General features: G+C 46.9%; 1 protein-coding gene across 4 annotated transcripts; it reads left to right on the top strand.

Annotated features, from left to right (window-relative positions):
- The first annotated feature begins 1,328 nt into the window (after positions 1–1,328).
- tle2a (TLE family member 2, transcriptional corepressor a) lies at positions 1,329–25,686 on the top strand. Of its 4 annotated transcripts, none has more exons than XM_088394352.1 (21): positions 1,329–1,466; positions 2,845–2,937; positions 12,410–12,570; positions 17,002–17,065; positions 18,407–18,451; positions 20,578–20,640; positions 20,800–20,841; positions 21,180–21,393; positions 21,505–21,521; positions 21,961–22,056; positions 22,136–22,180; positions 22,275–22,436; positions 22,506–22,632; positions 23,210–23,406; positions 23,556–23,635; positions 23,726–23,975; positions 24,067–24,314; positions 24,394–24,541; positions 24,614–24,764; positions 24,855–24,931; positions 25,011–25,686. In XM_088394352.1, the coding sequence occupies exons 2-21, from the start codon at positions 2,851–2,853 to the stop codon at positions 25,116–25,118; spliced, it is 2,382 nt and encodes a 793-aa protein (XP_088250478.1). In that variant the 5' UTR covers positions 1,329–1,466; positions 2,845–2,850; the 3' UTR covers positions 25,119–25,686. The 4 variants fall into 4 exon arrangements, with proteins under 4 accessions (XP_088250478.1, XP_088250476.1, XP_088250475.1 ...); XM_088394350.1 differs by having other exon boundaries at positions 20,800–20,874; XM_088394349.1 differs by having other exon boundaries at positions 20,800–20,904.
- Positions 25,687–26,471: the final 785 nt, after the last annotated feature.

Raw genomic sequence — 26,471 nt, 5'->3', positions numbered from 1 at the left:
GAAAAAACACGTCTTGTGGAAGGAACGGTGAGGTAAACGACCCTGGAGTATGTCACCCTTGGGAATCAAGGTATCTCCAAAAGTATTGGAACAGCAGGCTCAGTTGTGTTTTTGAAGACATTTTGGTTCTAAAATAAGAATATGACACAAAGGTTTAGCTTTTATTTCCTGGTATGTACATCGAGATGTGTGAAAACAACGTATGAGCTATAGGAACGAAACTTAACGTGAATAACAACTACGATTTGTTGGCATAAGCCTTACTCAGATTTTTCCCGTCGTGTCAAAAAGGACGATGACTCAGCTTGAGCAGCGCATTACTACGCCCTGAACAACACAAACAACTGGGTGTGGATGATCATCAGCCAACTGGAGTGTTCCCAAAGTCCTTAGATGAATTTTTCAAGCTGCCATAGTTGCTCCTCAGACACTGATTGGAAGTTGGAGTCCCTTCAAAGTGTCCACTGTGCAGCTTTTTGGGCTTTTTGCCCTCACCATCATTCATGTGAATAACTGGACTGTTTGAAATTAGGGCACTGTCAAATGGATTTTCAATGAGCAATGCTTGGGTACTACTTCTTGTGTACTACTTTTACTCGTACTTTGTCAACACGTCTCCCACACACAGTAGATGATCTGCAACCCAGGCAAAGGATTTCACCTTCTTCATGTGGCTGCCTGAGCATCTGGAAAGTCTTCAAGACGAAAAGCAATCAACCTGGAACCACAAAAGCACACCAGTCCAAGAGAAGAGAATAAGCTTTGAAATGGAAACTACCTTTTCTACTTTTGGTGAGGTGCTTTCTTTTAGAACAATGTCGACTTATCCTAATCATACACAAAATACATAATTAAAAATGTGGTTGATTGAATGCTTCATTAAGTTTATTGTGATAGACAATAAACTCATAATTCTAAGGTTACTGTAATATAAGAGGATACAAATAGTTCCATATTTTGATTAGCAGCATCAACTCTGTTGGAAATTTTCATACACACTCCCAAAATATGGAAATAAATGTTTGCATGAATTCTGTTCAGCATTAAAATTCCCTGGGCTGCAATAAAGGTACGAGCCAAGTTTTAATTTGCTTTTACGACTATAACTGCTGAGCTATTTTAGTCAACATGGCCCCTCGAGGCTTCATGTGTGCCTATGTGTTGGGGGAAGAGTCCGTCCATGTGGCTCACATCTTCATAGCAACACACAAACATACATTTGGTTTCATCAATATGCTCCTTATTAGACGAGAAAAAAAGTCAGCGCCACATTCAACTGTATGGCGCTTAGCTGGTGCTTTAGCGACGTCGTGTGGCGCTTGTGTGCAATTACAACCTGCTGACGTAAATGGGCTCCTCGGGATGTAAAGTGTCGCAAATCAACGAGCGTAATTAAAAGCACCTTGTTAGCAACTAACTGTGGTTTGTCGCGTATCAACAAAAGCAACTTTCCTCCCTTTTTGCAGGTAAATGAATTATAAATCAGTAAACGCGTTATTGGACATTTGTGGAGTTATTTAAAACGTTTCCCGTTCATAAACGTACGTTACTGAACTACATACTACTTTTTGCTAGCTACTAGCAACAATTACGGCTCGCGGCGAAAATGTTAAGTCACAAAATACATTTAAATATAATCTCGTAAATTCAAATTAATGTTTCAAAAGCCTGCTATGATTTCCAAACTGGGTCGTGGCCTGTGTATATTTAAGTTTTTTAGTAATTCTGTGAATCCGTTTGTCTATATAAGATGAGTGACAGCGCCTGCCGAGTGCTGTTGGATGTATTTGCAAGTCTTTTTTTATTTTTTATTTTATTTTTTGAACCAAAGCCACTTTCACTTAGCAAAAATGAAATTTGGTTGGTGTGTCAATTTGCCATTTTGGTGTAAAGCGACCATCTTGTTTTCATGTTCATATTTTCCAGGTGTTCAAAATGGGCGGCACTATATTGCAAATGGTGCCAACCATACAAAAAAACAAACAAAGCTAAAGCACACCTTGAGTGAATTATATTTTATAATTAGTTGTGACTTTGTTCTGGATTCCTTGTATTGTGTTTGGGCACAGCTTTGACGCTCAAGGCCAGACTGAGGCGTGTCATTCTATTGTTATGTTTCATGGAAATAAAAGTTCATCCCACCCTTTGTGACGAATCTGGTTCCGGAGGAAAAAGAAGAATTAAATTATGAATAAACGTCATTGCAATGAAGTGTCTTATCACGTGGAGCGAAGAGAACAACATTAAGGCGCCTCCACTGGAATTCCTGAGGACCCTCATTCACATGGCCGTGGGCGTGTATGCGTCTGTTTCATGTGGGCATGCATGTGTGTGTGTCACTGGGGGTATTTATTTGTATTTGCCTGTGTGTGTGTCAATGTGTGTGTGTACGCATTGCTGCTGATGTGGGTCATTACCCCCTTCTTTTCCCCAAGGGGCCATGCAATGGGAGAGGGGAGGGGGTGGATGCTGCATGACGTGCGTGTGTGTATGTGTGTGTGAGTAGCGGCTCACATAAGGGTGGGGTTGAGGTTGTGTCCCCGAGGATCTGAGACCAATAAATCACTGCGCCGTCTCTGCTCTGACACCCAGCTTGTCTGATGAGGGACAGCGATGGTGGGAGTGGGGATGAATGGGGGGAGGTGTAGATTAGTGAGGGGGAGGGGCGGGGAGGGGGCTCCTAACAGCGCTCTGGCCTTGTCTTCCTGCCATTCTTGACCCTATCTTGGGCACTGGGGAAATGCGGCAGCAGCGGCGTACTAGCTACTTACTCGCTGTTGGCGGTCATCTTACGTTGCCACTCGTCACGGAATGTTAATTTTTTCCTCTGTGCTTCTTTTTCAGGCTTTTATGTGGCATGTAAAGTATTCGAGCGAATTCGAGAGACCGTTTGAGAAGATTCTACGATGTGAACCACGAGACCCAACCACCCAACCAGTAATTAAATCCAATATTTTTTTTGTGCATGTCGGCCTCACTGTTCTGAGGTTCTGGGTTTGAATCTGTTCTTTCTGCTTAGAACTTGTACAAACATATATACAGCGGAACCTCCTTTGAGGGCGTGACTTGTAATTTGATGGATGAGGGTTGAACAAATTTTTTTGCTTCATGTTTGCTGCACTAAAATGTAAAAATCAACATGGAGCTCATATATACTCACCTATCTAGTGAAACTCATTTGAGTCAGTCTCACCATGACACCTCCATGTTTATTGTTCATATCATACTGATGAAGTCATCTGCGGAGGTCGGCGGTGGGAATCAAACTGGCCTCGTTCAAAGCCCTCCCCTTGTGCGCCCCGCATTCCTCAGCTTCAAGTTGTGATTATAAAGGTATGTAGGGCTCTCCTCCTCCTCCTCTTCGTCCTCCTCCTCCTCCCTTCCATTGTTTTGACCACTATGCGGCTGAACATGTGTTTACTCACACTCGGCATACGAGCGCCTCAAAAGACCCTCGTGCTTTTACGATCTCGCACGGGACAGCTAAAACCAAAACTGTCCTTTGCCTTTGTTGGCTCGACTTTGAAGAAGAGAACCTATTTAACCGCTGGAGCCCGGCCAACACATACACACACACACCTTCATCCAACCTGCCAATAGCAATATACAGTGTGTGTCCTTCACTTATCTTTTGCTATCATCTATATTATTTTTGCCCTCCTCCCCCTTTTCAAAACTCTCACCCACTACCGCCACCATGCGATTCTTCCTGTGCACCCCGCTGCTCACACACCACACGAAGCCTCTTCCCATGCGTCACATTTCTCCTCTTTGACTTTATTCTAATAAATGTGATGCAGCAATTGGGGATGCTGTGCATTAAAATTCAGCAGGGGAGTAAAAAAAGGCAATAAAATGTGTCCTTTTTACCAATTTTTTTTCCTTCCACAATCACCTCGCCTCTCTTCCTCTTCCATTCCCTCACACACACTTTTTTTTTTTTCATCGCTGCTGTGCACTAAACCCCCCCACTGACTCGTCTTTCTCAGCATCCCCCCTGCTGTCCTTCATCCTTTATTCTCTTCCTCCTCCCTCTCCCCCCTTCACCCCCCCCCTACTCTCACACGCATAGTTGTAGCCACACACACAAACACATGCACGCACATCTATATTTTCCAACTCCACCTCTGGCAGGTTGTGATTTCCACTGTCAGAAATTGCTTTTTCAATATCTCTCTCTCTAATTATGAGCCCCGCTAAAGGGGTCTTGCCACCAGAATACCAATTTTCTACAATTTATTTCCTTCTTGGCTGAAATAATTCTCGTGTTCCAGTCTGCAACAATGAAGACATCACGATTGGTGTGTGTGTGTGTGTGTGTGTTTGCTACATTATCACCAGTGGGCCCTTCCAATCCTTCCCTTGAGGTAGTGATTAGCAAAACACAAGAAAAGGGGGCGGTGATGTTGTTGATGATGATGCACATCTTTCAGTCTTATCTCCACGCCAAAAATGGACCAAATTGTAAGATGTTCAACAAAGCAGCGTCAAGCTTGTGGCGAGAAAAGCGGAAAACCGCCGAATCTCAATATACAAGCAGCCACACCGCCAAGCACCGCCCCCTCGCCGCCAACAAGGAGGTTAACTCCAGCGCACCCCCTCCTTCTTTTCCTCTTTGATTGACGTGCGGAACCTCGGCGCTCCAATCAGCGACGGGACAGCCTGTTCCCCACGTGGGCTCGCCCGACGCCGATTGGCTCGTTCTAGGAGCTCCGAGGCCGAGCCCCACGTGGAGATTTTCATTCAATCACTACTGAGAACAATTCCACGGAGCCTCGTCCCCCCCCCCCGCGCCCCGTTTAAATAAACGTGTTTTTTAATTACGCAGACTCATCTGAATCGCATTTATGTAAACCCAATTAAGTAAAAAGTTCGCCCTTTTGCTGCGAAATAGCGACACGAAAAGCACGCGTATCCTCGACGTAATATTTCTAACAAACTATGGAAACGTGTTAGCGTGTGTGGGGGTGTATCCCCCCCCCCCTTGAAGAACTCATATGTTGTGTCCCATTGAGGATGAGCGAGAGAGAGAGAGAGGGGGTAGAGAGAGAGAGCGAGAGGGTGAGGGAGTGGGAGTGTTGTGTGAAAGGAGTGCAGGCCAACCAGGGAGACAAAAGAGGCTGCGGCTGCATTCAATGTGCTGCTGTTGTGTTGTGTGTCCGTCTGCGAGCCGCTCCTCCTCCTCTTCGCCAAGAAAGAGAAAGAGCGAGAAAGAGAGAGAGAGAGAGCGAGCGAGGGAGAGCGAGGCCACCCGATATCGCACAAGCTGCCGGACCTATCATCAAGTTTTCGGAGACTTGAGTGGAGAGGGACCCCGCGTGGAAGGCTTCCAAGCAGGACCTTGCTCCTCCTGCCCCGGCCCTCACGCGTCGAGAGCGGCGCGGCGGCGCACCGAGACAGCCGCGGTAGGCAGAACAAAGGAAAAGTGAGGAATGAGAGAGCCCTAAGAACAGCTTCTGTGCCAAATGTCCCACTAAAAAAAAAAAAGAGAAGAAGAAAGAAGCCCTCCTCGTAATCCTCGACGCAGCTTTTCCGTCTCGCCGGGGGGACAAGAAGGACAATAACCGTACGGAGACGCACGTTTGGCGGGCAGAATGTTCCCTCAAAACCGAGCACCGGTGAGTAGGAAGTGTTCATTCAACGCTTATCAGAGATGCACCATTTCCGGGTACTCGTTTTTGTTGAGGTGCACGATAAAGGTCAGGCTCGTTTGTTATCTGCAGACCGGTGGACCGGTGAGGGCAACTTTGCAGACTTGGGGGGGGGGGGCTTCCTCGACCACAGACACGGGTCGCTAGAGCGTTAATTCCACGCTGTAGTGGAGTGGAGGGATGATGGGGATGAAGAGTGCGTGTGTTTGCCCTTTTGCTCTGATGGTTGAGAGCAATAGACGCGAGTCAACTCTGCTTGTTGACACATCCGCAAGTATTCCCGCACACACTTTAAAGTCATGTTTGGACATGTTTGGAGTGACCGGAAACCGTAAATAGCGATACAACCGCTTTTCAGGGTGTCTAAAAGGTTAGTAAAGATATGCCTCGTCATATCGCGGTTCGGTTTTCGCTGCCTTGCTGTACGGAAGTTTTCATCTATTTTCATCATGGCGATTTGTCTTTATTGCGGAATTTGTGTTTCTACATGAACTAGAAAGAGAATGTCTAAAGTTTGAGCTCATTTCACACTTCATAAAGATCACTGTGTTTACTGAGCTAGCTTACAGGACAGCGCCTCTATAGCTGACACATAAACATCATTAGGTCAACATAATTTATGTAATGACCCAATAATGGTCATGCATATTTTGTATTTGTATTGTGCTTAAAGCCGAAATATATTAGCATGCTATTGTTACCAATACTTGACTGAGTAATCAAGTCATATGTAGTCCATATATTGGAACCCAACTGTTAGCATAGCATGCTAGCATGGGCATAGAATTGATTGTAACTTCGTAACAACAACAGGAAGGCAAGTTTGGGGATTAATATCCAAACTGTTAAGCTGCGTCTGCCTTTTCTGTGTGGTCACACTAATGCCGAAGATGCTTTCGAAGATCACTTTTTATACTGGACAGTTGTACTTCTCGGAATCTTCTGTATACAAAAGGCAATTCAACGGTATAACTTTGCTATAGTTTGCTTAAGCTAGTGGTTAGCATGTCCACCCCACATGTTTGAAGTTCTGGTTTTGCATGCCCCCCCCCATTCGAAAAACCTTCACATTAGGTTTTTGAAAGTTTCTTAATTATCTGTAGTATGTCTGATTGTCTATAAACAGTATATGCCTAGCAACTGACTCGTCCGTGACCCCTCAATGAGGACAAGCACTATAGAAAACCAACACGATGGAAAAATATTCTTCTTTGTAAGGAGTTTGTGAATCAGATCCACACTATTGTTACCCCGTAAGAATAATTACTAAACTCCTTAAATACATTTTTTTTTTCCCACAGCCGATATGTAAGTCAAGGAGAGTAATTTCGACAGTAGCTCATCCCCATGACGAGCAATTCTACCACTTAAGGGACAATGTTTTTTTTTCTTTCCATGAGAGATGTAGCAGCCTTTTAATTTGTGTCAATCAAGTTAGGTGGAGGGCTTTTGAGCCGACTGAAATACATAAACACTGGTCCTCTCGCCGCGTCAAGTATCAATTAAGGACCCACTCATTTGCCTAACCCTCATCCCCGGGCCACCGCCGACGCTGTTTTGACTTTCCTGTCCTGCGCAGATTAAACATGCAAATGGGAATTTGCAGGTGGAAAAACAAACAAGTTGAAACGCAAAGCTGGCCGGATTTGAAGCGTCGTCGTATGTCTTTATCGGCCTCGTATCCCCCCCACGCCCCCCCTGCACTTCCTCTGCCGTGATCTTGTGACCGCCGGCAGCTGTGCACGTAGTGAAAAGGCCTGCAGGAAGGCAGGGCAGGAGGCAGACTGCGGCTCTGCGGTTTACACTGCAAACCCAATCCCTCTCATCCAGCCTCTCCTTGCTGTGTTCCTGCGAGAGCTTCCAAACCACATCTTAATGTATGGGCAGGCATCCCAGGGCGAGAGGCGCAGTCTGCGGCGGAGCTCGTTGTGAAAGCGTTGACCCTGTTTTTTTTTTTTTTTTTTTAAATATAAATGCTTTTCTCAATCCAGTCAGTCAGTAGGTCCAATTCTTGATCTGTGAAAGTCCAATGCCGTGTACTGGAGCTTTTGATTTTCAGTATTTATTTGAATTACGTTGAATTAGCACACACCACTTGTTCGTGTATTGGGCATAACATTTTGGTGATGAAAACGGCGCTTGACTTGATGCTGCTGCCCTGGTTCTCACCAGAAGTCTCGTGGTCTTGCTGCTATGAATATTTTTAAGACTAGCCGCGACTGAAAATAGCCTAAGCTAGTGCGGCTAACCTCTATTCTCAACCAAAAGCGTCTTATTTTGGTACTTGCGGAGCCACACCGATCTATAAAGACCGTCTCCGGACATTTCTGTGTCACGGTCTGGCTTCGGCAGGGTGAGTCAAAGTTGCCAAAAAAACACATGATAATAATAAATTCAATTCAAGCTTCAAATGTCAATGAAGAGTTGTGAAATGGAGTTTTATTGTGTTTTTCAGATTGATACCAGTTGCTGCTGCTTTTTATTGTGACAGACTCTCACAGGCCATAGTATTTGTGTCTTTGCCACCCCCCCCATCTTCGATTTTGAAATTGATGCAGTTGAAATGGATTTGCGGGCGACCTTTTGACCGGCTTCTGCTTTGTCTCAGCGAGTTATGTCGAAAAGCTCGTTTTGTCGCTCAGGCTTTGTTCACAAACTGCGTCTTCGATTCGGGGGTTCGGAGTCAGTTTGGTAAGTCAGCTTGGAGATTGAAGTCGTGCAAGATCTTTGCCAAGTCGGTGGGAAGGACTGCAAGAAGCTCGTCTTTTTTTCCATTCCAATATCGAGCTGGTCAGTGGGTTAGTTGCCGCAGCACTAGCGTGCTGCCTTTAGGCCCGATTTACCCGAGCTCTTTATCATGGCGGCTGCCCACGCGTGAGCGCGACCATCGATCAGCAGCTCGCCTCGTTTTTTTTTTTTTTTTTTTTTTTTGCTCAGCCGGTAGTTAGAGGGCAAAGAAAGAGCAGGCAGGAGAGAATGAAGGAAACGAGGCTGAAGGGATCTCTGCTACTTTACGCGCACGCCGAGGTGCGTCTCGGTGGAATTGGCAAACGAGCCGAGGGGAGGGGCGAGGGGTTACCTAATAAAAGAAGGCACCTCCAGCAATTAAGGCCGGCTGACAGGCTAACCGTGGCTATCTGCTAATTTGGGCTGACAGCGGGGAAATTTGAATAAGGAGGCTTACGGGAGAAATGGGGCGGTGGAGAAAAGAAGGGGGGGGAGAAAAAATGTTGCTAATGAAACAGGTGCCTCACCGCCTGCCCCTCCCCTCCAAGAGACGAAGCCATTGAGAGATTAGCCGCATGTTTCTTCGGATGGGAGCCAAGTAGAGTGATGCTATTCCAATCGGTTTGACTTTCTCGTGTCGAAAATGTCTTTGCGACAAGAAAAACTGTTTGCAACAAAGATTAAAATCTTTCTGCAGCGCAGGCCTGGAGTAAAAATTGGCCCAGCACACTCCAGAGAAGACAAAAGTTGTGGAGCAGCTCTGATCGCCAAAGTCGTTTTGTGGTTGTGGACAGTCTTTGATGGTTTGCGGGTGTTTTGTTTCTCAGCGCAAGCATGTCAAAGCCCATTTGCATGTGCAAAAAGAACGTGATGTCTGTTCATCAAAAAAAGTTTCTGGTCGTTAGGCTTTTGAAGAAAACACATGAAAGGAATCTTTTCAGCAAACGTCAAATTGCAGCCATGGCGGCCTTGCGATAACTGCCGCCGCTCCGTTTTATACGTGACGGCCGAGATGCGTGATTGGCGATTTTTCATTCGGTCCACGCCAAGGCCGCTCATGTGAAGGCAATAAAGCGCACATGTGCTCGTAAATACTTGCGGGAAGCGGCATCTTGTACGCATCCGCTGTCTGAGGTGGCCCGTGTGGGCGTGTTGTCTGCTCGGCGGGCGAGGATGTGAGGTCATTGTGGTTTTGTTGCCTGCGGTGTGAAGGCAACTCGAATGAAAACAGCGGGCACGACCACACTGTTGGCAGACTCCACAACAAGTGCTTTTCGTTTGAACGCCTGCTCTTTTTGTCTCTGGAGCCATGCGTTTTGGATTCGATGTATTTTTTCCATTTAATAAAATAACAATAACACTACTTGTTTTGGGTCATTTACTAAGATTGGAAAGCTTCTAGTCAAATGCAATGTTACCCCAAAAACATGAAAGCAATTATAAAATATCTAAATATTGACTGTGTATCAACTTGCCATTCTTATTTTGTCATCGTGCCGATATGGACAAAATTGCTTTGTATTAGTGAGATAAGAGAGCCCAACACGTGATGGCAGATGTTACTCCAGGCTGTGAAAGAAAAAAAAAAGATTAGTTGGTAAAATGAAAAAAAAAAAGAGCTGTCTAAAGACCGCTAAGCATATTTCAAAGCGTGAGGACTCTAAATAACGTGCAAGATGAATCATTAAAAAAAACCATGACATTCCAATTTATTTATTTAGTTCTCACCCAAAACACTCTCCAACGTGTCAAGGACACTCTCTCGCTCTAGAGACAAATATGGGAAGGAAAGAAGGAAGAATGAGAGTAAGACGAGACGCTACACCTTCACCATCCATGCATCCTCCCATGAAAAGGCCTAAGTGACTTTTCACCTCTCTGGGTTAATTGGCCTGTGTGTGTCTGTGTGTGTCTGTGTCAGTATGCATCTAGGTAGGAATCAGTCCAGCGGATTAAGAGCGGCTTGTTTCTCCTTTCAGAACGTTCCCATTCCAACTTTCCGGGTCGCCGGTCGTCACCCCTCCTCTCGCTTATTTCGTCTTTTTCCTGACCTCCTTCAGACATTTTAAGTTGCCATTTTGTAAGATCAGGCTTGCTTCCGTTTTAGCACAAAGACGCGTGAAGACGACGACAATTATTGTCACGTGCGCTCCATCGACGCTGTTGGCCTCTGGTCGGATTGCTTTTAGAGGGTTGTGGTTTGTTTAATCAGCAGGAAAAGTCTCTGATTTTATTTCCTGGTGCTGCCGCGTCAGCTTTTTTTTCCCCCCCAACACGGTCACGCTGGCAACCGGGTTCTCCGTCGTCATTTTGTACTCCCATGTGACCTTTTCAAAGAGCTTAATGCTATGGAAGCTTTTTGCAGGCCATAGCTTTGGCTCTTAAGATGTGACTGCACCAATAAAAAGATTTTAAAAAAATCCTAGAACGTCTGAACTTCATGTGGGGTTTGTCATTGATGCTTCACTTAACATGAGTTTGAATATGATGAATTAATCCAGTTTTTTTTAGGGTGTGCACACTTATGCAAACACTTGTTTGTTTTTCTTCTCTCGAAATAAATTGTTCAGGTTATGATCAACAGCACTGTTTTTATAGCACTCCAATCTTGTATGGGGTGTGTAGACTTTCTATAGCTTCTGTCGCTGTCATTGGTACGCTACGTGGCTGTCATGTCAACATGCAAGTTTGATTTTTTTTTTACAGCTTTCATCCCCCCCCCCCCCTCGCCAGCCAAGCCCCTCCGCGCTTTTTGGCATCCCGGTTGAGTGATGTTGCCGTTAATTAAAGCTAATGCGCTGCTGATGTGCCACGCTCAGATGTGAAAAGAAACATATTTTCAAAGACGTCGCCGCCGCCGCCATCATCAGAGTCGACCCACCGTCGATATTCCGATGCTATAATGGGACGGAATACGATTTGACTGTTTCTGTTGGCCGCATCTGAAGAGAAATCTGCCGACGGAGATGTCTTCATGTGACCGGACAAACGTGACTACTCGATGATTCATGTTTCACGTGGACGGCAGCATACGAACACCCGCAGACAAACTCGGGAAAAGCTGCTGATGTCTTGAGTGACCTCCAAAATCAACCTGGGGACAAAAACTGTATCGTGTAGGAATTGAGAAATTCACAAGTGGCGATGAGCTTGAATATTTCCCCGTGTAGTCATTGAGCAGAAATGATTTTTGAATTGATTTGCGCTTTGCAATGTGAAGCAGAAGGCTCCACTTTAAAAGACTGCAAGCCGAATTGATTTGCACGACCAAATAAGTTTCACCTCCATTAGTTTACACTGGAAATGGAAAATAATGGTCAAGAAAGAGAAATATTTGAAGGCCATTTTCTGTCCAGTCTCAAACATTTCACCTTTCAAACAAAATGGAAAATATTTTCTTACTTTTTTTTTTTTTTAGCAACTGTTAAATGTCATTTAATTGTATAAATTTGTATTTAATATAATTGTTCATTGTGGGTTTATTAGAATGCTCCCCTTTTTTTGGGCGCCTTCTATTTATAGACACGAGATTGTTGTTCAGTTCTCAAGTGCTAACTTCAATGTACTACTTGACCGCCCCCGATCTTGAGAACGCTCCATCCCCTGTGGGCCAGTGAGCTAGCTCTGTGTTGTTGACGCAGAGTCACATAGACAGAAAGACGAGGGAAGCCCCCCTCCTTACCCCCCCCTTCCCCGCCACCCTTGCAGTCCAACGCTCAGCCTTCTTTTGTCTGCTTGTCCTGCAGCATTACTCTTCTGCTTGTAGCCTCCTAATTGCTCCGGACCCTGCAGAGAAGAGAGCCGAGCACGCCGGGATCCCCTCCCCACCCGCTAGGCTTTTTTTTTTTTTTTTTTATCCTCCTCTCCCCATCTTGGACCAGCAATGAAACAATGAGTGCTCATTTGGCTAAGACTCTCATGCGCTCCATGTCACATCTGGCAACGTTGGCTGTGACACTAAACAGACGGACAGACCGCCATGAACCCGTGTCCCACGTCAGTAATTTTTTGTGTGTCTCGGTTTTCCACAGGCACCTCTCCAGCCACCCCCGGGGTCTTCGGCCTCCGTGGTGGCAGCGGCGGCCGCGGCTGCTGCGGCGTCGGGGACCCCCCAGTCGCTCAAGCTGACGTACCCCGAGACTCTGGACCGCATCAAGGAGGAGTTCCAGTTCCTGCAGACCCAGTACCACAGGTACCTTGAATTGCGTACAAGCTAATGTGTGTTGTTCCTTCATTTGGGCTTGGCTGTGCCCCCCTCGCCCACCCCTACCCCCCTTTTCTTATCCTCCTCTCATCCTGCTTTGATTTAGCTGGCCAGTATCCCATCCCCGCCCTCTTTTTTTTTTCCTGTCCCACTTCAAACTTCTTTTGTCCACTCTCCCCTATCTCCAGTCTTCGAATCCCCGCGGCTACTTCAGCTTTGTGTGTGTGTGTGTGTGTGTGTGTTCTTGTGCTGCTGTCTTTGTGGGTACTTCAATGCAATGTGTTGTGTCAGAGATGCCGCCAGAGTGTTCGTAACGGGCCTTGTCGGCGAATTGATGAAAAATTCCATTTCACTGAATTGATTTAAATTCTCATCAGTCACTCGGATGAACGTAGTCGCATTTTTTTTTCATCTCAGACTCGGTCGGTGAAAAATATTTACCCGGAGAAACAAGAGGGTAAGCTCAGGTTATCGCCATATTGTTAAGGAAAAAAATATTTGCGTTCAATGTTTGAAGCACTTGTCGTTGAGCTTGACAAACATTCAAGGCCCCGCTGATGATTGCTCTCCTGGCATCCTTTCAGCGCCCCCGTGCCAAACGCGCCTCGCTAAATACACAAGAAGTCAAGTGAAAAGATTCCAATTGGTTCTGCTGCAGATTCCATCGGAAGATTTCCAGGAAGAATATGCAATGGAAAAACCTAAACCTCGTCAGACTTGGCACATACTTGCGGCCATGGACATGGAAAGGGATTGTGCCGTGCAAATTCCTTTCACTGCTGGCTTGGATGTTTAATCTGGCAGGTGGTTCGGAACCTGTTCCTTTGGCTCGCCAACAGTGAAATGCAGCGTGTCATCATTTTGACATCCCTGTGAATTCTTTTTTGCAAAGTAGGATGGCACTCATTTTACGAGAGCAGTGAAAAAGCCGTCGAAATTTTGTGTAAAAAAAAAAAAAAACACTAATTAATACTTTCCTATTTTCCACGCAACTTTGGGTTTGGTTGGCGCCGTCGGAACAGAACTTCCTCAGAACGTCTGTTGTAAACTGTAATCATGTTGACACGGCCGTTTAAAAGGCAATTAATTGAGATTAATTTATTACCAAGACAAGTCCCAGACCCAAGTTACTTTTTGAAGCCGTAACGATACTTGAGTCATCCCCGGTTGCAAAAGATGATATTTTGCCGATGTCATCGTGACCACATGCCCTCGTGCGGTCGCTTGCAGGACAGAAGAAAGAAACACACCCGAAGACACTGCTGGTGTGTTTGCCCGCACACTTGGTGATGATGTATGTGCTTGAAACACACACACACACGTGCAGGGCTCCCCAATTATCAGCGCACACAAATAGACGCCGGCTGGAAATAGCCGAGCTTACGTGTGTATTTTGGCCTCGGCGACGGTAGCTGGATTCCGATAGATGTTGGATTAGACGGCAGGATAGAGATGGAGGGGAAGGGATTAGCACTGATGAGCTACAACCGCGTGTGTGGCGGGTCGCTCTGCGTGTGTGTGTTTTGGCGGGCTACGTGCGCAAATCCAAATGTTTGCCGGCATACGGCGGCGTGGAAGGTATGTAGCCACGAGGAAGATTAGTAGGAAACCCAAAGGACACAACGCCTAATTAAAGTCTTCGGTGTGGGTCAGCAGCTCTGATTTTGTGTGCGTCTGTGTGTGTGTGTGAGCTCATGTACGTTAACAAAACAGCCTGTAATCAACAGACTGAGGCAAGGGAGCTTTAATTACTGCAATTCTTTTGACACACATTTGCATACACACATGCACAGGGGGCGGCGGCGGTTGCCGCTAAGTGAATGTCGGCGTGTGTGTGGTCTGCATCGAAGCGCTTCAATCACCGCTAACATGCGACCACTCGTCTTTCGAGCTCTTCAACTTGCGCACACACATGGTTAAAACACACACACACGTGCTGCCCAAGTGTGTCATGTGACCTTGACAATCGGTGTGAGGGGAAAAACGGAAACGCTGATTTGCAATGGTAAGTGATGTGACGTGAAATGTAAAATCGAAGGTGTGCTGTATACACACACACAGACGCACAGGAAGTGTGTAAACATTTGATTTAATCAACTCTCTGTGGTGACATTGTATTTGCGAGAGAGATGGTTCGTGGTTTGTAGTTTGAGGTGTGTGTGTCTGTGTGTGTCTGTGTGAGTGAGAGCGAGATTGTGTGTGGCCTTGCAATGAGTGTGATGACAGATACAAGTTCGCTTGGCCTGCTGCTGTGTGACAAGAGCTATCCTTTAGTGTGTGTGTGTGTTGTGCACACCCTTGAACGATGATGAAAGTGTACACAAGCAAGTTGGGTGGGCTCCTGTTCTCAGTGTGTGTGAGCTGTTGATTTTTATTTTTTTTTTTCCCTCCCCCGGCGGATTCGCAAGGGACGGTTGATCAATACTTAATGAGATGTAAAGTGAACAGTCGCAAAGCTGCAGAGCGCCAGCCTAAACGGTTCCATCGTGTGCGTGCGCCATTACGCCGATGTCACGATCGATAGGACTTAGTGCCGACTGATATCTTTTTAACCGCAAAGACGCTTTACAGCCTTTTTTTTAAAAAAAAAAAAAAACGTGCAACCCAAACCGTTTAAGTAGCATTTAAGTGGCCGCGTCGCCAAAGCAATCCGTCAAGCGAAACCTATTTAAGAATGCTATCATTCCCATAATTAGAAAGTGAAATGAGATGATGCTTGTTTGCAAAGTTAGCATCTTTATTCCAGCCATGGTTGCACGCTAGCGAAAATGAAAGCTGGAGATTGTAACGAGACCTGGGACACTTCTTAAAGTGCAGCATCTTAATTAGATGCTTCAGGTTGCTTCATTTTGACCCCCTGTGTGTGTGTGTGTGTGTGTGTTGCCTATTAAATGCAGCGTTCTCGCTAATGTAGCGCTTCTTCGCTTTGACTGATGTGTGCGTGCGAGTTTGTTCATCAGCAAGGCAACACCGAGAGCTGTCTGAAAAGCGACGGGCTGCAGATTTGTCGCGCATTCAGCCGATCACCTTATCTTCTGTCACCGACAGGCAGAGTTGACACACGCCCCCCCCCCCCCCCCCCCTTTCATGCTTGTGCCCCTCCCATCATCTTAAATGGCGCCCAGCTCAAGCCTAATTATGACAAGCAATCATTCCCCTCTTCCTGCCCAGCACTCTCCTCCACTTTTTTTTTTTCTCCTTTCCATCCTTCCTCCAGCTGCGATGCTCGCTTCACGATAAGCACGTGCTCATTTTCAACCTTGAAGGCCATCATTTGGAGCGAACGCGTGTGGATGAAAAATGGCCGTCATGTCGTGGTAGTTTGAACATCACGATGTTATTCAAATACGCGCAATTTCATCCAGCGTGTCTGCACGTCTTGAGTGATGGGAAAATGAATTCCTTAATTAGATTGGCGATAAGGTGGACTAGTGGACAACACAAGCATCTCACGGGTTCGAATCTCAACTCTGGCCGACGTTTGTGGAGTTTGCATGTTTTTTCAGGGCTTATTTTTCTCTGGCCAAGCAAGAACCTTAACGATTTTTATCCAACACAAGAGGGTGAGGTAGCTCGTGCACACACACACACACAGAGCACACTTGAGCCAAGAGGCAATTGCACTGTAATATCTATAAGGTGAAGGAGGTGGCATTAGAGGGGTTTATTCCACCACCCCCACCCCCCAGACCTTTTCAGCACCTCCTCCACTTCTTCTTCTGTAGCTTGGCTCCCTCTCTTCACTTCTCTTCCCCAGGCTGGCCATGATAAATTACCTGTTGCGGCCAGGGTGGGGGCAACGTATTAATCATATTCTAATTTTCCTCTGCCACGCAACCCGCCCACAAGACACACATCGTCACCACGAGTGCAGCCCCCCTCCCCCCCCCCACATCAATCTATTTGCTGCCTGCAAACAAATCAGTGTAAACGAAGGCCCAAATACTGCCTCCCTGGGGAGGAGGGAGGCTGCAAGAGCAACAAGGCACGTGTGTGTGTGTGTGCACGTTATATGCGACAGAAGAAAATTACGTGTGTGTGTCCTGTTTGGCCGAAAGCATTTTCCAATTTTAGGCGACAGGAGGGACCTGTTGGGCTTGTGTGGCGACACAGACACAAAGATATGGGACACGTGGGAGAGCTATTTGGCTGCCTCATCTGGGCTGAGTGTGTATGTGTGTAGTCGCAATTCATGGGTACACAAGAGTGGTAATTAGAGACATGGGCGTTTTATATGGGTAACCTTTTTAGAGGGTGGAGGAAATGCAGATTGTATATTCTCGAAAAGAGATGGCAAGCTATGTAAAAAAAATTGGGCTTGTTGCAATTGAGATTTGTGTATTTTTTTATTTATTTGTAGTCAAATCCAAATTTAAGATGTTAACATCTGCCCCCCCCCCTCTTGTCGTTTCATTGTAGTTTGAAGTTGGAATGTGAGAAACTGGCCACCGAGAAGACGGAGATCCAGAGACACTACGTTATGGTGAGCCAAGTCGTCTGGGTCCTTTTCATCTGCTAACAGCTGCTAAACACCCACACGCAAGACCACACACACACACACACACTCTATCACACTTAAATGAGATTCTGCGCAAAACAAACGCTGCACCTTTATACTGCCAACATTTTGACTCTTTCCGGTGAGAATTTGCCGAGTTTCATCATTAACACTCCCTTTTTGCTCACCTTGAATTTTTTTTTTTTAGTCGAGTGCTTGAATAGTTTCAAAAGACTCAATTTGTCTCTCAATTAAAGTGGCGATAAAAAGTGAGCCGAAGCGCGGCCAATCAGTTAAATAGCGACTTCATGCCTGTGAAATGATGTGAAATGTGTTAATGTCACTAAACTAGGCTGGAAAGTGTCATTTACTTACAACAACAAAAATATATATATTTTTTTCCCCATTGTAATCTGAGCTACTTGCTCAGCCGGGCAAAATTGATTAGCGACGAATGGCGCCTTGAAGCAAGTGCAGCCGAACAAATGTAATAAGTGAGGCCACGCCCACAATTGCTCAAAAATGTTGGTGTTCAAACAAATGAGACGTGCACAATATGGAGGTGAGCGTGCTCCTCCACTTGGCCACGCCACAGCGCTACCATTAGCGTAGCGCTGTGTGAATATTTGGGAATTCTGCCCGCCATCTCGCCACCGCAGCTGAACCCGCTCCGGCTGCCAAGAACCCACTCGGGCCCCGCCAAAAAAATGTGGCATTCCTGGCACCGAGTTGGGAATTGTGTATGGATGTGTGTGGAGGCGGCGGGATGGAGGTTGAAGGTTTGGCTCTCGTTAAGAAAGGGGGGGGGGGCGGAGTTGGCGAGGTCTCCTCTCCTGGCGGCTGATTTTGGGGGGGGAGTTTGGGTGTTGCTAAGCAACAGGCAAAACTTGGCACGCCAACTGTCAAGTGGAGCTGCCAGCTGCCAGGAAAGGCATCTTTTACGGCGCCGCAGACAAACAACAACAACACATGCGCGCACACACCTGCGTGCTGTGCCAAGAAAGATGTCTGCCGAGAGAAGACAACCCCTGCCCATCTCCTCTCCTCGCATCCTGGCGCTCCGACTTGCCAATCTCCTCTCTGAAAAGCAAATGTCAGCCTGTCACTTTGCCAGGCATCGACTGGAAAATGCAGAGTGAGCGAGCGAGCAGGCACCTGGCTCTCCACTTTCCTTTGCTCCTCGGAGGAGTCCAAAAGTTCAAATGGCTCAAATTAGACGTGATTGTCGCCGCGGTCCGACCATATTCTTTCCTCGCTCGTGCTCACGTTGGAGATTCATTTGTAAGTGCCCAATGTGATTGAACTTCACATGTGCGTGTGTTGCAGTATTACGAGATGTCCTACGGCCTGAACATCGAAATGCACAAACAGGTGAGCAACAGCTCCCGTTTTCTCTTTCCTCAAATCGTACACCCACCGAGAAATTTCCTCATCATTTTCTCTCCAGTCATTTCTTTTGTCTCTTAACGTTTTTTTTTTTCCTTCCAATTCTTCATTTCTTCTGCACCCAGCGTCGCTTTTGATTTCCTCTTTATCTTCCCTTCCCTTCCCTTCCTGGCAGACGTATACAATCCATGCTGGATTTCACTTTAAATCAGGTCACTGCCTTCCTGCTGTCTACTCCTTCTCTCTCTCTCTCTACCCGCCCCCCCCTCGTTCATTTCACCATCTCAATCGTTTCACTTTTGACATGTCACAGAATCTCCCCCCCCCCGAGTCTTCACCGCAATGTCGATTTTCCTCCCCCGCCTTCCTCCCTCCCTTTCTATTTCTCCTCGCCCTCCCACGTCCTTCCCTCATTGTCACACTCCCCCCCACCCCACCCACCTCCTCCTTCTTCATCCTCTACCGTTGCTCCTTTCCTTTCCTCCCCCCCTGAAGATGTCATTTAGTAGTTGGAGTTCTCTAACAAGAAATCATTGTGTCTCCCCTGGGCAGGCGGGGCCGAGGGATGCTGGGGCTGATGGATTGGGAGGAGGGTGGGGCGGGTGGGGTGTAGGTGGGCACGCAGAGAGAGAGAGAGAGAAAAAGAGCGAGAGGATTGTTGGCTGTGTGGGTGAGAGTGAAAGTGTGCAGCAAGAAGAAAGGAAAGGGGGGTGGAAGTTCAGTCCGGCGTCAATAAATCACTTAGGAGGGAATGGGGTTGTGTTCACGTGTAGAAATGGCTGCATGTGTGCGAGTGTGTGTACACGCACCCACACCTCAGCGCAGGCTGGCTGGCTGTCATCTAGACAAACAGCCTGCAGCCATAATGATGTTGTCATGATCTCTGCATGCATATCATTACCGGCCCTAACGGCCTTGATGCTAAATGTGTGTGCGTGCGCGAGCCGGTGTGCACCGAAGCCTGTTACGCTAATCAATAATATCGGCAGGGGAGGAACAGAAGGAGGCCGAGTTGGAATAAACAGCGGGATTGTTTTTTTTCTCGCCAGACTATTTTTAACTAAAAGCCCATTCAAGGCAATGTTGTTTGTGGGTTTCCACGGCAACGGTGTTTTTCAAGGCTAGAAAGTAGCGTTGGCAAAGACACACGTCATCCTCACAATGCGTTATTATTCATAGTCGTGCTACGCTAAGCAGGTGCGGCTCAATTAGAATATGATGGAAAACATAATTGAGTTCGCTTGTTCAATTAGGAAAACACGTTCGATTCAAACTATTCAATATGCACAAATGTTTTTTTTTTTAATACATATTTTTATTTGAGAAAGTAGGTTGCAATTGGCCTTGTGAAATAAATGCCCATTTATATTGCTGATAATAGTCTGGCTAATTAGTTAATTGCTCAAATTAGTTAATGCATTTTAAAATTAATTGCAAACCGTTTTTTGGTGCAGTGTCAACTGATATTTGCCTAATTAGTCCTTTTTGTCCTAGCCCAATTAAAAATACAAATATCAAAACATTGTTCCGGCACATCCATGCACTGTCAACACCATTTGAAACATTGTGTTGGATTATTGCTGAATCTTAGTATGTTGTATTTTTTACCGTGTTGTCATTGCGTTAACACACCTAATGAGATGGAGAGAGAGATGGGAGGATGAGGAGGAGGAGGAGGAAGAAGAGTTGGCTGTGCAGTAGAGCTGTTAGACACACTCACACACACTCAGTAGGAGCAATTGACCCGCGGCATGAAGCACACACACACGCACGTCCGCAGAATGTGAACGCATATGCAAACATCTGAGGAACGCACACTAGATTGGGAATCTTTTTCCTCAAACCGCCACACACCCCCACCATGATTGTGTGTTGGAGAGCATGTGCGTGTGTGTGTGTGGGCTGGCTGCGGCCACAGCAGATGCTCACCATGAATATTTTAGTCCAACTCCCTGGCAAAGATTCCATTTGCATGGACCAGATGTAAGCGGTTGAAATATTTACCACATGGGTCTGGGGGAGAAGCAGGTCACAGCGTCTATGTGTGTGTGTGTGTTTTAGTGTTTGTGTGTGATTATTCATCAAATCGTTTTTCTCCCTCCCACCTTTAGACGGAGATTGCCAAACGGCTAAATGTGATCTGTGCTCAACTCATCCCATTCCTGTCACAGGAGGTGAGACACACACACGCCTCACATGCACACACACATGCAGACACACACACAGAACAGAGAACTTGATGCTAATCAATCCACAATTAATATTAATGCGTGCGAGCACGGCCTCCGAGTCCTCTGAGTGACCTTTGCCTTTTTTGTTGCTCCGCCCCGCAGCACCAGCAACAGGTGGTCCAAGCTATGGAGCGCGCCAAACAGGTGACCATGGGGGAGTTAAATGCTTCCATAGGGGTACGTGGGCTCCCCCCTCTGCCTCATAGCGTGTGTACCTTATCCTCCCGTTTATTTTTTTTTCCCTCCTTTTTTCTCTACTTTTTTCAAAATTAGGAATGAGGCACCCTTTTAGGCCCAGCGCACTTTTAGCTCGCTGCCATTGGACTTTAAATTGTCCCATTCACATTACACATGCAAGTATGAGTCCTGTTAGGCCCGCTGCCCTGACTTGTGCATTTCTCCCGCTGCACTTCCTGCTTTCCGGCTCTGGTTGAAACAAAGCGCCAATGTCACAGCGTGTCTTTCTCCCCCCCCCTTTGCAGCAGCAACTTCAGGCTCAGCATCTCTCGCAACACGCGCAAGGTCTCCCGGTGGGCCCGCACCCGTCGGGACTACCCCATCCGGGCCTGGCGCTGGGCGGGGGCTCCGGGCTGCTGGCCCTGTCGGGGGCTCTGGGGGCTCAGCTGGCCGCCAAGGACGAGAGGGCTCACCTGGAAGCCGCTGCTGCCGCCGCGGCGGCCGCCGAGCATCACAGAGGTGAAGGAATGCAGATAATATATCAAAATTTTCAGTCCAAACAATTTTTTTAACCTTTATTTTTTGTGTACTTTTTTTTTTTGACCCATCACCACCTCTGCCTGGAAACAGATCGGGAAGCAGGCCCGGTGAGTACAAAGCATTTCACAATCTCGGCAAGACTTTTTCATTTTCAGAATCACAACATGAAGCTCGTTATATTGTTTTTTTTTTTGCCTGACTAATATAAGAGCAAGAGAGAAAAAAAAATGCAACAAAAGATTAACTTGCTTGTTTAATTTCACGCTTGATGGATGTGCCGACCCTCGACTATTTGTATGCAAGCCATTAAAAGTCCATTTTGAAGAATTTATCCCCTTTGAAACGTCTGGTTATATAAGGCTTTCAAACATTATTTGATCAGCTCGGAATAGCAAAACTGTGGCCAGATAAACGAGTGATATATTTTTTCGGGTTATTTTGCCTGCGTGTAGTGAATGAATCTTTTCGACAACTGATTGCGGTCACTCTCACTCTTGACATCATCTCCTCTTTCACCGTCCATTCTTTGCTTCTGTCCATCTGCAGAGCTCTCTATCTAACGGGGACAAAGGTCGCCCCGCAGACTACCTCAGCAACGGCAAGAAGAGGAAAGCTGACGAGAAGGAGTTCATGACGGACTATGTGAGTCACATGTTAACCGGCTCTTTGGTGTTTGTTGCAAGTGTTTTATTGACTTCTGGTTTTTACTCTCCTTGTACAGGGCAGCGATGCAGATAAAAGCGATGACAACTTGGTGGTTGACGAGGTTTGCGTATTTCCTCTCATCCTTCTAAATGTGTCAACAATGTGGTCTACACCACCCGTGTGCTAAACGTCCACCTTCTCTGATAAACCATCAGGACCCGTCGTCGCCCCGCAGCGTGCAGTCCTACTCCTCCAGGGAGAACGGCTTGGACAAGATGGCGCCCTCCCGCAAGGAAGGCCCCCCGCAGGCCAGCCCCACCTCGCTGGCGTCCTCCAGCAGCGCTGCGTCACCGTCGCGTGGAAAGGAGTCTGCGCAGGTAAGGGCAAGGGGGCCAGCCAATCACGCGGCTCCTACCAAAATCTCTGACTCGATTTTCTTCCTCTAGCGAGAGAAGTCCAGCACTCCGGGTATGAAGCCAGGCACGCCAATGTCGCAAGAGTCCAATACCCCAGGACCGAGTGGACCGCCACAATTCAGGCCCATCCCTGGTAAGCCTGGTGTCGACCCGCTAGGTGAGTTGAGTTTTTTTCCCTCTTTTTTTTGTTTTAATTTGCATCCTTCCGTTGTTTAAAATGACTATTCTGCCTTTAGCTCGATGATTAATGAATGATTTACCCTTATTTGTGGACCCTATAAAAGACAAACACGTTAATTTGAAACGTGGTTTTGGCCCGCCCAGTCTAATTGGCTGTTTGCTGGCATCGATGTTACAAATGCATCAACTGCAGTCATTATTATGGGTGGCGGCCATCTCTACCCCGCCCCTCCAGCCCACCCCTCTCAAGCCGACCGCCAACTGGACGCTTTTAATAAGCGAGTGTGGGCCAAGATTGAGTAAATGGTGAGATTAGGAGACTTGCTTGACTGCTTCATAATGAGCATCCATCGATGGCGCGTCGAGCTCTTTGCTCCTGTCATCTCCTGTCAGCACTTTTTAACACAAGTGCGCACACTTACTGCTGCTGTCAACCGTCTCTGCAGGGGAGGTACCGCACAGCGGCCAGCAGGGGGCACTAGTGTTCTAGCACTTGTCTCACTCAGTGGAAAGCTGGAGCATGTGAGATAACCTCAGATCTTTCCCCCCAACAGCTCTGGGTCTGAGGAACCCCTTGGTCGTGCAGGGAGCGTACCCCCCGGGGGCTTTCGGCCTGCCCCCTCCCGGCGTCAACGGGGACCTGCCCGTGGCGGCGGCCTATGGCGCCGGCCTCCACCTGGTTTCACCGCAGATGAACGGCGCGGCGGCAGCTGCTGCAGCGGCGGCGGCGGGCTACGGGCGCTCCCCAGTGGTGAGCCTCCTCAAAAACTGTTTGATTGCTCATAGGTACCAAAAGATGGCAGCAAAGCACCACTCTTGTCAAATGAAGCTCCTCAACTCATCAATGTAAATAGTCCTCTTGGCACATCTTTCAGCTTTGTCACTTGTTTTGCTACCCAGGTGGGTTATGAGTCTCCACACCCACACATGAGAGTGCCCGGCTTGCCCGCCAGCCTGCAGTCAGCTGCGTCTGGCAAACCGTAAGTTTCATCACACTGCACATGGTTTCATATCTTCACTGCTTGTATTCAAAAATATCACTATGCCCCCCTTTTGTCCTCTTGGCACAGGGCTTATTCGTTCCACGTGAGCGCAGACGGTCAGATGCAGCCGGTGCCCTTTCCTCCCGACGCGCTGCTGGGCCCGGGCATCCCTCGCCACGCGCGGCAGATCCACAGCCTGAGCCACGGCGAGGTGGTGTGCGCCGTCACCATCAGCACCTCCACGCGCCACGTCTACACGGGGGGCAAAGGCTGCGTCAAGGTCTGGGACATCAGCCAGCCGGGCAGCAAGAGTCCCATGGCGCAGCTCGACTGCCTGGTCCGTCCTCTTCCGTCTCTTTAGCATCCAGCCATTTTTGAAATTGTTTTTCATTTTTCAATTAAAACCTCTCCATCTCTCATCCAATCAGAACCGTGACAACTACATCCGCTCTTGCAAGCTGCTGTCGGACGGGCGCACGCTGATCGTGGGCGGCGAGGCCAGCACGCTGTCCATCTGGGACTTGGCCACGCCCACCCCTCGTATCAAAGCCGAGCTGACGTCGTCGGCGCCCGCCTGCTACGCGCTGGCCATCTCGCCCGACAACAAGGTGTGCTTCTCCTGCTGCAGTGACGGGAACATCGTCGTTTGGGACCTGCACAACCAGACGCTCGTCAGGTAGCGTGAACAATAGTTTGAGAATATTATCTTTAATGTCTTTTCAATATCTTGCTGATGAAGTTGTCTGCTGCCACAGACAGTTCCAGGGCCACACAGACGGAGCGAGCTGCATCGACATCTCCAACGACGGCACCAAGCTGTGGACGGGAGGACTGGACAACACGGTGCGCTGCTGGGACCTGAGGGAGGGACGCCAGCTGCAGCAGCACGACTTCACCTCACAGGTTGCTGAGCACTACATCGCTTGTCGCTAGGCAGACTAGACAGTGTCAAAATGTCCACGTTGCCATTGGCAGATCTTCTCGCTGGGTTACTGTCCGACGGGCGAGTGGCTGGCGGTGGGGATGGAGAGCAGCAACGTGGAAGTCCTGCACGTGTCCAAGCCCGACAAGTACCAGCTGCACCTTCACGAGAGCTGCGTGCTCTCCCTTAAGTTCGCCTACTGCGGTTAGCCCTCAAAAGTCCTGTTTTGGTGGATCAAAATCTCAAAGCGTTGTGTTAGTTTGGACCTGCTCCTAATGTGCATATCTTCTGCAGGTAAATGGTTTGTGAGCACAGGCAAAGACAACCTGCTGAACGCGTGGCGGACACCTTACGGGTCCAGCATATTCCAGGTAATCCTTGGGCAAACTCGACTTGAAACAATCAAGTGTGTGTATGTGTGTGTTTGTGTGATTGTGTGATTGTTTTCAGTCCAAGGAGTCATCGTCCGTGCTGAGCTGTGACATCTCTCCCGACGATCAGTTCATCGTGACGGGCTCGGGGGACAAGAAGGCCACCGTGTACGAAGTCATCTACTGAATTAGGTCAACACTGCGCCTTTGGAAAACACTCAACTACTTTTTTTGGACCAGTAAAGACTCCAAACTGTTTTTTAGATGAGCGTGTGGGATTCTTCCAAAGATGTTTTTTTTTTTTTTTGTCCTTCTTCTTCTTAACAAAATCAAACCTCTGTAGTGGACAAGACATTAGCAACATAACATATTTTTTTAGCGTCTTTGTTTTTTTAAACCTTGTGGACCACAGGGAAACAGGACAAAAGGCATCATGTGAAGGGGCTTTGGAGTTCAGCCTGCTTCGGACCAGCCTGGTCCACTTGGGTGCGGTTATGGCTGCACTTCTTTTTTTTTTTTTTTTGCTTGGGCAGTAAACCTGATTGTATGATCTCCAAAAGACACAACCTGTGTCATCAACAGTTGCTGTTTGTCCTGGTTTGGTGTGTTTTTTTTTTTTTTTTGGTTTTTTTTTTGTTCTTAAGAAAACATGACTCAGCGGTTTTTCCAGAGTAACTTTTGCTGCTTCATGTTCAAGGTTACTTATTGTGTTAGCTGGCTTCTAAATGGATGTAAATAAAGTTCTCTAAAGGCAACTGTGTTAAACTATGTTTAAGGTAAGTGAAGTTTCTGCTGAGGGCAGCAAAGTGGAGGTGGATGAATATGTAGGTAGGTAGGTCGGTCGGTATGAACGGTTTGCATGTATGTATCAATGTTTGCATGTACGGACGTTTGCATGTAGTATGAACGTTTGCATGTAGTATGAACGTTTGCATGTAGTATGAATGTTTGCATGTATGAATGTTTGCATGTAGTATGAACGTTTGCATGTAGTATGAATGTTTGCATGTAGTATGAATGTTTGCATGTATGAATGTTTGCATGTATGAATGTTTGCATGTAGTATGAACGTTTGCATGTATGAATGATTGTATGTATGAATGTTTGTGTCAATGTTTGTACGTGTGAATGTATGTGTGAATGTTTGTATGTATGTATGTATGAATGTATGTATGTATGTGTGAATGTTTGTATGTGTGAATGTTTGTATGTATGAATGTATGCATGAATGATTGTATGTATGTATGAATGTTTGCATGTATGAATGATTGTATGTTTGTATGTATGAATGTTTGTATGTGTTAATGTTTGTACGTGTGAATGTTTGTATGTGTGAATGTTTGTATGTATGAATGTATGTATGAATGATTGTATGTATGTCTCAGTGTTTGTATGTATGAATGTTTGCATGTATGAATGATTGTATGTTTGTATGTATGAATGCTTGTATGTGTTAATGTTTGTACGTGTGAATGTTTGTATGTGTGAATGTTTGTATGTATGAATGTATGTATGAATGTATGTGTGAATGTTTGTACGT

The sequence above is a fragment of the Syngnathus floridae genome, chromosome 13, assembly GCF_059516105.1.
Source record: "Syngnathus floridae isolate MCC-2025c chromosome 13, RoL_Sflo_1.0, whole genome shotgun sequence".
NCBI classification, from domain to species: Eukaryota; Metazoa; Chordata; class Actinopteri; order Syngnathiformes; family Syngnathidae; genus Syngnathus; species Syngnathus floridae.
Note: the sequence above shows the minus strand (reverse complement) of the source record. Positions and strands in the feature narration are given on the sequence as shown.

Excerpts from the sequence above, each read along its gene's own strand:
- tle2a (XM_088394349.1), top strand. The coding sequence starts at position 2,851 with ATGTGGCATGTAAAGTATTCGAGCGAATTCGAGAGACCGTTTGAGAAG. Across the intron at positions 17,066-18,406 it reads TCCAGAGACACTACGTTATG|TATTACGAGATGTCCTACGG; the intron begins GTGAGCCAAGTC and ends CGTGTGTTGCAG. Across the intron at positions 23,407-23,555 it reads GCTACGGGCGCTCCCCAGTG|GTGGGTTATGAGTCTCCACA; the intron begins GTGAGCCTCCTC and ends TTTGCTACCCAG.